Consider the following 12,169-nt stretch of genomic DNA (forward strand, 5'->3'; position numbering starts at 1 on the left):
AAATTCAGTTTTTATTTTTATTTTAATTCTGTTTTATTCAAAAAAATTAGAAGGAGATCACTTGATGAAGTAACAAAAAATTCAGTTTTTATTGTTGTGTTCTTAAGAAATCATGAAAAATATAGTTATTTATTTCATGATGTAATAATGGTAGCTAAATCTACAATATTTAAATTAAAAGTATTTTTTAATTATTTTATAACCTCAATTTGAAAAGCATTTTTTTAACCAAACACATTAAACTACTTTTTGTTCAACCTCAATTTCAACCACAGTTTTAACCAAACATATATTTTTTCAAACCAACCTCAACTAAAAGTACTTTTTATAAAACAACTTTTTTAAAACCACTACCACAACAGCAACCACAATACCAATCACACCCTTTATCTTTTAAAGGATGCTGTGAGGTGGAAAAGCAAATGCCATGCGAATGGACTCTTATGACAAGATGTGTCCACACAAGAATTCAAGATTTAACTTTCAGTCTTAAATTCTTAAGATTTCTCTTTGAAATCGTAAAGGTTGCTATGCGCGCTACTGCACTAGCTGCTACTAACCAGTGTGTAAAAGTTCACAGGTCGAGTGTCCCAGGGAGTTTTTTTTTTTTTACGACTATAGCATATTTCAAAGAATATCCAAAGCAAACAGCCAACTAGCACCATTAGGGATCAACGGACTAAAGATGTTAGTTCTCTGAACTAAAAGTACCAAGGGTTGAAGTAGGAGATTTCAAAGATGAGAGGCCTCAATGGTACAAATTGATAGTGCAAAGTACCTCGTTTAAAAAAGCTCATAGCTCGTTGAACCGACCGTTGAGTAAAAACAATAAGGCCACTGCGAGGGCTTAAAAGCAAAGGTTGGCAGGCATATTTTTGCTTTCCCGCCCTACAGTTTCCTGAGCCTGGGAGTCAGCAGAATATCGTCTCAGAATTCGCTGAGATGTAAACACCCTGAAGCGCAACATGCCGGCTCCTGCAATTCTTTTGCCGCTGCAAATACATGATGAGGAACTTGGGACGGTGTGACCCTGGCTAGTAAGTAGTAATCCAAGGCGTGCCTTTATCGTTTCTGTGGCTGGTCCAAGGAATTTGGGCACTTCTTGCAAGTTCAAACAACTCTAAGATAAGGTATATGCGTGCACATCTGTTCCAAACCGTGGTAGTAAATCTCTTGACATTCTAAGGTAGCGTGTGATAAGGAAGAGAATTTGCGTCACTGTAATAATGGACAACGAGGTAGACCTGAAAAGGTTTATAATGAGATCCATAAACAAAAATAATGTGAATAATGAGGAATAGTTCATTTATATGAAATTATGAAAATATAAAAATGAAACTGATGTCCTGCATTCTAGTTTTGTTTAAATTAATATAATTACCCACCTTGTTACACTTTATTATTATGAATAATAAAATAACTCCAAACTGCATTTATTGGAAGCTTCTGCGATGTGCCCATCAAATACGACTATCGTGAATCCTTGGATAAGAGATTGTTGCTTTGGACTTTCGGAGCATTGCAGAGCTCATCACAACCATCCCCCCTTTCAAAAACAGCAGCAGCTCCCATTCCTGTGCCTGCATTTAGTGACAATAGTTAGTCATAAGCATATGTTCCAGCAACACTCCACAAACACAGAGAGAGAGAGAGAGGGAGGAGGAGGAGAATACCAATGCACATTGAAACCACTCCGAAGCGACAGTCCCTACCACGGCGCTTCATCTCATGCAGTATAGTAGCCACACATCTAGCACCTGTAACGGTTAAGAGGCATGAATTAGCATGTAACTGCTTCAGTTCATTTTCATGTCTAAAATTAAAGATCATATATTAACATACATGCTCTATTGCCATGATTCCCTTGCACAAATCAAAAGTGATGCTCTATATTACAAGGATTATGCAAATTTACAAGCATACTGTATTCCCGTGAATTTGAACACTTCACAAGTGTTGTGGCCAGTGAGTAATATAATTATAGCTCATCTAATAAAAAACAAGCTTTCAGTTTCTTGTCCCGTTTTGAACATATCATAGCTTCTGACAAAGTTTAAGAAATTCAAAGCAGAAAGCCAAAATACCTGTTGTACCCAGAGGATGTCCAATTGCTATTGCACCCCCATTGACATTGATCTTCTGCATATCAAGCTCCAGCTTCTTACAACAATATACAAACTGGGAAGCAAATGCCTGGACAAGGAATAACAAAATGTAGTGAACTGGAAAGGGTGTTTGATGAAGGTAGAAATACAACTAAAAACTATACAATTCTATTTACCTCATTTATCTCAAAAAGATCAATATCCTCAAGTTCTAGACCAGCAGCCTTCACTGCAGCGGGGATTGCAACAGCTGGGCCCACACCCATGATGGCAGGATCCACACCAACAACAACAAATGTTCTGCATGGACAAAATAATTTCATGTGGGAAAAATGAGAAGGAGAATGCTTTGGTATATTCTCGTCATTTTAGTTATAGATGAAAACTAATATAATAGATGGCAAGCAACATCTAAACAACAATGTCTCGAGTAAAACAACAAGATTTGTGTTTAAAGAGGGCCACCTTCCTAGACTACAAAACAAATGAGCTGCAGGGGAATTGCCCTGAATGAGGTTGTGAAACTTGAAAACTTGAAAGTCAAGGATGCGTATAGATAAACAACAATAAGTTGGTAGGAATTATTTACCTGAATACACCAAGGATGGGTAACCCTTTGCGCATAGCAACACTTCTTTTCATGAGCAATACAGCCGCAGCACCATCACTGATTTGGCTAGAATTCCCTGAAGAAGAGCCACCTCATTATGAACTGGCTTGAAGTAAACTGACCAAAATATTGAAAAAAAGAAGCGCATATGTTGTTTACCAGCAGTGGTGGTCCCATCTTTCTTAAACACGGCCTTTAGTTTTCCCAGATCAGCTAATGATGTGTTTGGGCGAATCCCATCGTCAACAGAAACTATGATGGGCTTCTCATCCCCAGTTTTAGGGTCAGCTATCTTCAAACAGGAAAAAACAACATAAATCAGATATTACATGTTCAACTCTTAGGCCAGCAATCACAAACATGGAAGCACGTGAAATAAATCAAGATGCATATTTTTCTCAAAACATTCAACTAAAATATACCTTTGTAGCGACAGGGATGATTTCATCCTTGAATCTGCCAGAAGCAGAAGCAGCGGCAGCCTTCCTGTGAGAATCAACCTAACAACAACAATTTAACAATCTTCCTATGAGAATCAACCTAGTGACCATAATTTAACAATATTAATACTACAAATCATGTTAAAATATACCACGTAGTAGATTCATTGCACTTACTGCAGCCTGATCCTGTTCCTGCCTTGTCACACTGAAACGATGTGCAACATTCTCTGAAGTAACACCCATGGGTAGAAGGCAATCTTGGGCTTCCTGAAAGCGCTTTACCTGCCATAATCAACATAACCTTAAGAATCCAATTCAGATCAATAAGTACCAAAACACAAACAATCACCAACAAACCTTATGAAACAAATTGAATGAAGAGAAAAATAAATATACCTTTGGGTTCACATCTCCAACCCATGCCCTTGAATTAACTGTCATGGATTCCAAACCAGCTCCAATGCCTACAACAAAGGGATAAAAAATGTAAAGCCTAATAATTAAAATGGCATCAATGTAATACATCATCTCAAAGACAGCTCAGGGGATTTCTATTACCAATTTCATAGAACCCTGCTTTGATAGAAGCAGCCACATCAGCAACTGCCTGAAGCCCAGACGAACATTTCCTATTGACAGTCCTTATCGGCACAGTTTCTGGACCAGATTCAAAATCCAATCAAGTAAGCATCAACATAATCAACATCCCTCCAGAGAGGCAATCAAAACACATACCAGGGAAACCAGCATAGAGCGCAGCCATCCTGCATTCGCTTGCTCTTTGAGACCCTGGTGCCAATGACGAACCCACAACAATATCCCCAACTTCTCTTGCATTTAAATTAGTTTTCTCTATCAATGCCTACACCAACCAAGTATCCACAATAACAACATATAAACGCAAGTTTTGTTATTCTGACACAAAAAAAACATATACATATAATCATAATTCATGATAACAATGAGCAATAACAGATTCAAAACCTTCAACACAGGTGCTAGTAAATCATCAGCATGAGTATCCTTGAAACCACCACGCTTTGATTTGCATAGCGGAGTTCGATAAGCCCTTTATAACCACAAAATACCAAAAAAAAAAAAAATCAAGCTCGTTAATTCACTTAAACCGTGCATTACTGCATATGCAATAAAACATTCTGCAAAAATCATTTCAACTACTACTTACGCCACAACAACGACATCATCTCCATATGCCGCGCTACCTCCAGCTAAACAAGCAGGTGCCTGATTTCACGAATAATCAAAATCCAATTTATATTAATTGATAAATGAAGCCACAAATTTGTCAATTACAAAAATAGGTATAAAGCAACGGATTTCTCATAAATTTCAGAACTACATATCGATCCTTCAACTTTCATGAAATCAAAATATATCGAACATCGTTAATATTTTTGAACTTACAGAGAGAGAGGATTCATGATTGTTATACGAAGAAGAAGAACGGAGGTGACCGAGAAGAACACGTTGCCTGTTGCTTGCTTTCTCCATTTTACTCTTTCCGAACCAAGAAAAAGCGCATGCGTAACAATCTTCTCTGTGAAAAAATTATAGTTGGCAATCCATTGTAGTCAGCCTCTAATCTAGGCGATGGGGAGGTGCATCATCACTTTTCCATGATCGAAATACTGTGAACTACTAGCAGTGTCTAACAACTACCCATTCTCTATTTCCTTCGTTGTTTCAGGTAAACTATATAAAATTTAGTAGTATTCCACTCTAGTTCTTATAGCCTTAAGATTTCTCAATATTAAAACTATATTAATTTCCAAAACACTAATGGCCTGTGCACTTTTTTAATACATTTCTATTTTTTTAATAAATTATTTTTTGGAAAGTCAATTTGATCTTAACCTGTATACTCATTTACTATTCGATCACAAACCTATCAAATTTATCAATTTTATCCTAAATCTTCAAAACTTTCTCTGGTCTTTCTATTAATTTTCACAAAATCAATGTTGTTTTAGTCATAAAACATGCATCTTAGACTGAAAGATACCAGTATTCGTTACCTTTTCCCCGTTTTTTTAAATTGATGTTGTTTCTAGTGTATAAAAAAAACTCGCATTAGAGTTCAAATATTAAAAACAAATGACAAAAAATCCAATTGAGAGATGTATGAAATATTTGAAACTTAATTGATAAAATGTATGGATTGGGGTTAAAATGAGATTTTTTTTAAAAAAAAACTTATATATATATATATATATATACTGTTCTTTTTCTTTTTGCAATTGATTTTTTTATTTTACTCAATTGATTCAGTTGATGTTTTAAGTTTAAATTATTTATTATAGTTTATCACAAGTTTAGGGCTAATTTATTAACTCCAAATCTTAATTTTAATTAAGTTCAATTCATGAAATTAGTAATATAAACCTAGTTTCAAATATTTATAATATTCACACAAAAAAACTTAGCTCATTTAGATATATTTAATCCGCTCGAGTAAAAAAAAAAAAAAAGATGAAATATATTATTTATAAATTATCAAAAATTAAATTAAATATATTTACAAGTCAAAACTTGATCCAATTATTTACATGAATACCCCTGCTGAAAACAACACCGATACCCTCTACTCCAACTCAAATAAACTAGTACGAGCTATATGTTCCCACGGTCCTCTATCTTAACCTCAGTTGGAGCTGATGGTCTGGATCGGAAAGAGCAAAGTTTTAGGCCTAATATCTGGACAATTAGTGTTTTTTTCCTAGGTCTCTGTGCTTGTGATATCTGGGCTTCTTCGTTTTTGTAATTGAATAAAAAAATAAAAAACAGTTGTTTAATTGAATATAGAGCCACCTCGTTACACTATTATTAATCATATTTAATCATATAATTGAATGTTTTTAAACCATATCTATTATTAATATTTTAGACATGACTTATTTTAATAGGATACATGAAATTCTTTATATTAATTTATTAGGATATGATTTTTTGAAGTATTAAAAAAATTAAAGAGAATAAAAAAAAATATAAGAATCCGATCAGGTATCCAACTGGTACTCTACATAGATGGACCTTTCACCCGACCTGAGTGACCACCCCAGCCCGGTCCATTAACATATATAGTAGAAGGGGTGCAATTAAAAAAAGAAAAGGAAAGGAAAAGAAAAGAGAGACTATAATACTTCATAACATGAAAATATCACAATATAGGCGATCGGACTCGCCTTCGGCGTTCTATTTGTTTAACTGAAAATAGAGCCACCTTGTTACACTTTATTATTATGAATAATAAAATAACTCCAAACTGCATTTATTGGAAGCTTCTGCGGTATGCCCATCACATGCGACTATCGTGCATCCCTGGATAGGAGATTGTTGCTTTCGACTTTCCGACCGCCGTTGCATAGCTCATCACAGCCATCCCCCCTTTCAAAAACAGCAGCAGCTCCCATTCCTGTGCCTGCATTTAATTGGTGACAACAGTTAGCCATAAGCATACGTTACAGCAACACTCCACGCACCCAGAGAGAGAGAGAGAGAGAGAGAGAAAGAATACCTATGCACATTGACACCACCCCGAAGCGACAGTCCCTGCCACGACGCTTCATCTCATGCAGCAAGGTAGCCACACATCTAGCACCTGTAAAAATTAAAGAGGTGGCATGAATTAGTCTCAGAATATGATTAAACAAATAACTGCTGCACCACATATTCATGTGTGAAATTAAAGACCATATAATATAAGTTAATGGATACTCTATCACAGAGATCACCGTACACCACTCAAAAGCGACGCTCTCTATACAAGTCTTGAGCAGATTTACAAGCACCAAAAACTGTTTCCACCACCGACACAAAGCAAAACCCCTGAAGTTACCCATGTTTGTGTCAATTCATTTCTACCCTTGTATTCCTAATTTGGTCAATTATCCCTCATGTTCTTTAAATTTGTTTGATTAATTCTTGCTCTCTAAATTTGTCCAATTAATTCAATGGTTCTTCTATCAAATCTCGCATAGATGGTACATTATTAAATACTTCTCATTTATGAGAAGAGCTAAAAGGTTCACATCATGTCAACTATAGAGAAGAGAATGGTTCAATTTGGTAAAATGATGGCTTCATCATGGAGTCATTTATTTCCTCGAGTTTTTATCAAAAATCTGTTTTAATATATCTTTAGACAGTTTATTTGGTGGTATAAATCCTACATAAATGGTACTATAAACCCTTGAACTCAAAACACCCAACTAATGGATGTGCATATTACAGCTCGACTAGCTAGAAATAGATTTCAATGTCCTGTCCCATCTCGAGCATGTCATAGGGTTGTATTCCATGGTTCATATATGCATTTTTTATTCTGTCGAAAATCAATTTGTTCTATTTCTCAATCTTACTGACTTCCTCCTATTGTACCAATGGGCTTAAACAATTTATCCTATCAACTGCTTACCAACATGTTTTCACGGATAATAAGTAGCTACTTCGGCTATGAAAAAGTGTTCCCCTCCCCGAAAATAAAATTGCCACTAATCTATAATCGATTTGTTCTGTTTCATAATCTTTCTAACTTGCTCCTATGGAACCAAGGACTTAACAATTTATCTGGTAAATTGCCTGACCGACATATTTTCCCAAGGAATCCCAAGGAACCCGTAGATACTTTGGCTACAAAAAAATGTCCTCCCCCCACCGGACCCAAGCAAAAGAAATTGCCTCCAATCTATAACCTATTACAGGATTGTTAGCTTATCACCAGAAATTAGAGTGCATTTATTTTAACTTCAATTTTCCACAAGGAAATACCTGTTGCACCCAGAGGATGTCCAATGGCCATTGCACCCCCGTTGACATTGATCTTCTGTGGATCAAGCTCCAACTTCTTGCGGCAATATACAAACTGGGAAGCAAATGCCTGGACGAGAAACAACAAATTTTAGTTAAAACTGGAAGGAGTGTTTGATTCTGAATATAACTGTAAAGTATTCATTTTCCTTTTACCTCATTTATTTCAAAAAGATCAATATCCTCAAGTTCTAAACCAGCAGCCTTCACTGCAGCTGGAATTGCAACAGCTGGGCCTACACCCATGATGGCAGGATCCACACCAACAGCAGCAAATGTCCTGCATGGCCAAAACAAATTTTATACGGGAAAAATGAGGAGAATTCTTTAATTTATTCTCATCATTGATTGTTATATATGAAATCCAACAAAATAGATGGCAAGGAACTACTAAACACTGTTGTCTCAAGCAAAATAATAAGATGTGCATTTGCAGAATGCCATCTTCCTAAACTTCAGAACAAATAAGCTGTGGGGAATGGATGAAGCAAAATTCTTGGCTTTGAATGAGGTCGTATACCTTCAACTCAAAAGTTCAATACCCCTTTCAATGGGTGTTAAAGGTTCTGAACAAACATAAACAGATCAAAGGAAATAGAAGATTCCATGCCTACTGGTTATTGGTTAATATTTCCTCATAAAATGATTATTATCGGGAAAATACGAAGCAAGTTCATCCAACAACCACATTCTCAGGTCAACATGATGATGATGGCGCAACCTCCCCCTCTCCTGTTAAGGAATGCAAAATAAAACGAAAAAAAAAAAAAATGGTTCTAGAATTCGTGCTTTGATTTGTTGGATTTATAATGTTGTTGTCCACCACATCCATGTGCAACTACCATTCGATTTATGGCACATTGTGATAGAGATCCACTGAGTTTCTAGGGATTATATACCTGAATACACCAAGAATGGGTAGTCCTTTGTGCACAGCAACACTTCTTTTCATGAGCAGCACAGCCCCAGCACCATCACTGATTTGGCTAGAATTTCCTGAAGAAGAGCCACCACATGATCAAATGGATCGAACTAAACTGACTAACTATGAAAAAAGAAAAGGCTCACGAGGTATACCAGCAGTGGTGGTCCCATCTTTCTTAAACACGGCCTTTAATTTTCCCAGACCTGCTACTGATGTCTCTGGGCGAATCCCATCATCAACAGATACTACGATGGGCTTCTCATCACCAGTTTTAGGGTCGACAATCTTCGAACAGAAAAATGCCAACAAAAAAAAACAGATTACATTTTCAATTCTTAAGCCATAAATGACTAAATTTTTACCCAATACATTCCACTAGATATACCTTTGTAGCGACAGGGATGATTTCATCCTTGAATCTGCCTGAAGCAGTAGCAGCAGCAGCCTTCCTGTGAGAATCAACCTAACAAAAACAATTTAACAATACTCCTATGAGAACCAACCTATAAACAACAATTTAAGAATATTAATAAAACAAATCACGTTGCAATATACTGCATAGCAGAACAATGGCACTTACTGCTGCCTGATCCTGCTCCTGCCTTGTCACACCAAAACGATGTGCAACATTCTCTGAAGTAACACCCATGGGTAGAAGGCAATCTTGGGCTTTTTGAAAATTCTTTAGCTGTCATAATCAATATAACCTTAAGAATCCAATCCAGATGAATAAATAACCCAAAAAAATCATCAACAAACCTTCTGAAACAAATTAAATGAGGAGAAGAGCAGATATACCTTTGGATTCACATCTCCATCCCATGACATTTGATTAATTGTCATGGATTCCAACCCAGCTCCAATCCCTAAAATGAAATGATAAAATTTGTAAAGCCTAATAATTAACAAGACATTGAGATAATACACTATCGAAAAGGCAGTTCAAGGGATTTCTCTTACCAATTTCATAGAACCCTGCTTTGATAGAAGCAGCCACATCAGCAACTGCCTGAAGCCCAGACGAACATTGCCTATTGACAGTCCTTATCGGCACAGTTTCTGGACCAGATTCAAAATCCATTCAAGCAAGCATAAAGTAGTAATGCAACCAATACCCCTTGAAAGATGCAATTTAAGAAACATACCAGGGAAACCAGCATAGAATGCAGCCATCCTGCATTCACTTGCTCTTTGAGATCCTGGAGCCAATACTGAACCCACAACAATATCCCCAACTTCTCTTGGATCTAGATTAGTTTTCTCTATCAACGCCTACACGAACCAATATTCACAGTAACAACAAACACAAGTTTTATTATTCTGACATCAAAAACATATAACAAGAATCAAATCATAACCATAACCGAACCCAAATTCAAAATTAAACTACAACCAAACCTTCAACACAGGTGCTAGTAAATCATCAGCATGAGTATCCTTGAAACCACCACGCTTTGATTTGCATTGCGGAGTTCGATATGCTCTATAAAACCACAAAACACAAATGAAATAAAACGATTAAGCTCGATTCACCAAAAACATCACTATGGTGCAATAAACATTTCACAAAAATCATTTCAACCACTACTTACGCAACAATCACAACATCATCTCCATACGCCGAAGTCCTTTGATACGCAGCGCTATCTCCAGCCAAACAAGCGGATGCCTGATTTCAAAATCCATTTTTTTTATATAAAAAAATACTGCTCCGATTTATATAAAGAAATTAATTAAAGTAATGAAAATCCAACTTATATTAAGAAACGAAGCCAGACACAAGAATAAATTCAAAAAGATTACTGATAAAAAAGAACATAAAGCAACAGATTTCATAAAATTCTAAATTACAAATCGATCCTTCAACTTGCATGATCTAACTAGTAGCTGAGATTCTTCTGAAAAAAACAGATATAATAAAGCAACTAAATTGGAAACAACCAAATTATCATCTGAATCAAGTAGCTATCAAATTCTTGAACTTACAGAAAGAGTGGATTCAAAATTGTGAGAAGAAGAAGAAGGACGGAGGTGATCAAGAAGAACACGTTGCCTGTTGATTGCTTTCTCCATTTTTGTTTTCCTTTTCTGTTTTCTCTGTCTAAAACAAGAAGAAGTTTATGCGTAACCGTCTTCTCTAAGAAAAAATAAAGAGTGCTTGAAAATGAAGTGCGGGTATGATGATTAAATAGAAAAGACCCGGTCAGATTTTTATATATTTTTACAGGTGGGTGGTTGCAGGAAATGCCAAGTTTCCGGATAAAATGGAATTATTTGGTTTATTCTTATAATAATAATTAAAACATTTTTACATATTGTCAGAAACTAGCCTGTTTTTGGAAAGTAGTTTAATAGAAAGTATATTCATAAAAAATTAATTATTTTTCAATGTTTACAAATATTATGAAAAATAATTTAAAAATATTTTTAACATTTAGTTATATTATAAAAAAATTAAAAAATAATAGAAATAAATATAGTAAATAAAAATTAAAAAAAAATTAATTTTATAAATTATTTCAAATAAAATAAATAGCAATGTAAAAATATATATCAAATTTTATAGATAAAAAAATTTCAATTAGAAAAAATATAAGAGAAAAATAAATAACAATCAAAAGAATAATAATCAAAATTGATAAAAAAAAAATCAAATCAAATTAAATTTTAAATGATATAGTTGAAAATAAAAGGATTTAAAACAAAATATATAGCAATCAAAAGATTAAGGGTTAAATTTGATATAATTAATAAATAATATTATATTTTTAAATATTTTACACCTTATAGAAAGTGTGTTACACAAAAAATAAAATGAAAAAACTTTTCTAAAACCTAACTAAAATTTTCTTTTACTAAAAAGTATTTTTTATTTATTAATTTTTTTAATGGTAAATAAAAATAAGAAAATTTTAAAAATTATTTTTTATAAAATAAACAGATTTGACATTCAATAGTATTTTGTAAGAGTTTTGAAATAAAAAAGATGAAGATAAATGGATAAAAGCTATATGTCTAATGATATTTTTTTATTTAAAAATATAAATTCATTTTAAAACTTGATAAACGTAAATTTATTTTATATATTTTTTTACAATTAAATTTTTTTTTTTCATTGAAACGCTGTACATATTTATTTTAAAAGTGCATATTAAAAAAAAAGTATGGTCTACTCTGACACCAGGAGTGTTTTCGTTGAATTAATTTAATGGATGATCACGATAAATTATGTAATTCATGAATGAATGCGTTTATTCAG

The 12,169-nt window shown here is 34.3% G+C and overlaps 2 protein-coding genes across 3 annotated transcripts; both read right to left on the minus strand.

The window, feature by feature from the left end:
- Window positions 1-625: 625 nt before the first annotated feature.
- LOC118061418 (3-ketoacyl-CoA thiolase 2, peroxisomal-like) lies at window positions 626-4,917 on the minus strand. 2 transcript variants are annotated; one of them, XM_035074849.2, is made up of 15 exons: window positions 4,584-4,917; window positions 4,345-4,403; window positions 4,143-4,227; window positions 3,894-4,020; window positions 3,717-3,815; window positions 3,555-3,622; window positions 3,333-3,440; window positions 3,138-3,215; window positions 2,875-3,007; window positions 2,695-2,791; window positions 2,282-2,405; window positions 2,085-2,193; window positions 1,674-1,757; window positions 1,386-1,580; window positions 626-1,146 (listed from the first exon to the last, which is right to left on the minus strand). In XM_035074849.2, the coding sequence occupies exons 1-14, from the start codon at window positions 4,668-4,670 to the stop codon at window positions 1,471-1,473; spliced, it is 1,368 nt and encodes a 455-aa protein (XP_034930740.1). In that variant the 5' UTR covers window positions 4,671-4,917; the 3' UTR covers window positions 626-1,146; window positions 1,386-1,470. The 2 variants fall into 2 exon arrangements, with proteins under 2 accessions (XP_034930740.1, XP_034930734.1); XM_035074843.2 differs by having other exon boundaries at window positions 626-1,244.
- A 1,376-nt stretch (window positions 4,918-6,293) lies between these two features.
- Window positions 6,294-11,070, minus strand: LOC118061407 (3-ketoacyl-CoA thiolase 2, peroxisomal). Its single transcript, XM_035074835.2, has 14 exons — window positions 10,897-11,070; window positions 10,503-10,579; window positions 10,309-10,393; window positions 10,056-10,182; window positions 9,871-9,969; window positions 9,709-9,776; window positions 9,491-9,598; window positions 9,296-9,373; window positions 9,063-9,195; window positions 8,885-8,981; window positions 8,142-8,265; window positions 7,947-8,055; window positions 6,694-6,777; window positions 6,294-6,597 (listed from the first exon to the last, which is right to left on the minus strand). Exons 1-14 carry the CDS (start codon window positions 10,981-10,983, stop codon window positions 6,485-6,487), a joined length of 1,389 nt encoding a protein of 462 aa, XP_034930726.1. The 5' UTR covers window positions 10,984-11,070; the 3' UTR covers window positions 6,294-6,484.
- Window positions 11,071-12,169: the final 1,099 nt, after the last annotated feature.

The sequence above is a fragment of the Populus alba genome, chromosome 1 (genome assembly GCF_005239225.2).
Source record: "Populus alba chromosome 1, ASM523922v2, whole genome shotgun sequence".
In the NCBI taxonomy this organism is placed as follows: domain Eukaryota; kingdom Viridiplantae; phylum Streptophyta; class Magnoliopsida; order Malpighiales; family Salicaceae; genus Populus; species Populus alba.

What these genes read in the sequence shown, in the direction of transcription:
- LOC118061418 (XM_035074849.2), bottom strand. Translation starts at nt 4,670, where the DNA reads ATGGAGAAAGCAAGCAACAGGCAACGTGTTCTTCTCGGTCACCTCCGT. An exon ending in GATGATGTCGTTGTTGTGGC is followed by an intron (nt 4,228 to 4,344) that starts GTAAGTAGTAGT and finishes GTGGTTATAAAG; the next exon opens with GGCTTATCGAACTCCGCTAT. An exon ending in ACATCCTCTGGGTACAACAG is followed by an intron (nt 1,758 to 2,084) that starts GTATTTTGGCTT and finishes TAACCGTTACAG; the next exon opens with GTGCTAGATGTGTGGCTACT.
- LOC118061407 (XM_035074835.2), bottom strand. Translation starts at nt 10,983, where the DNA reads ATGGAGAAAGCAATCAACAGGCAACGTGTTCTTCTTGATCACCTCCGT. An exon ending in ATTTTGAATCCACTCTTTCT is followed by an intron (nt 10,580 to 10,896) that starts GTAAGTTCAAGA and finishes TTTTGAAATCAG; the next exon opens with GCATCCGCTTGTTTGGCTGG. An exon ending in ATTCTATGCTGGTTTCCCTG is followed by an intron (nt 9,970 to 10,055) that starts GTATGTTTCTTA and finishes AATCTGGTCCAG; the next exon opens with AAACTGTGCCGATAAGGACT.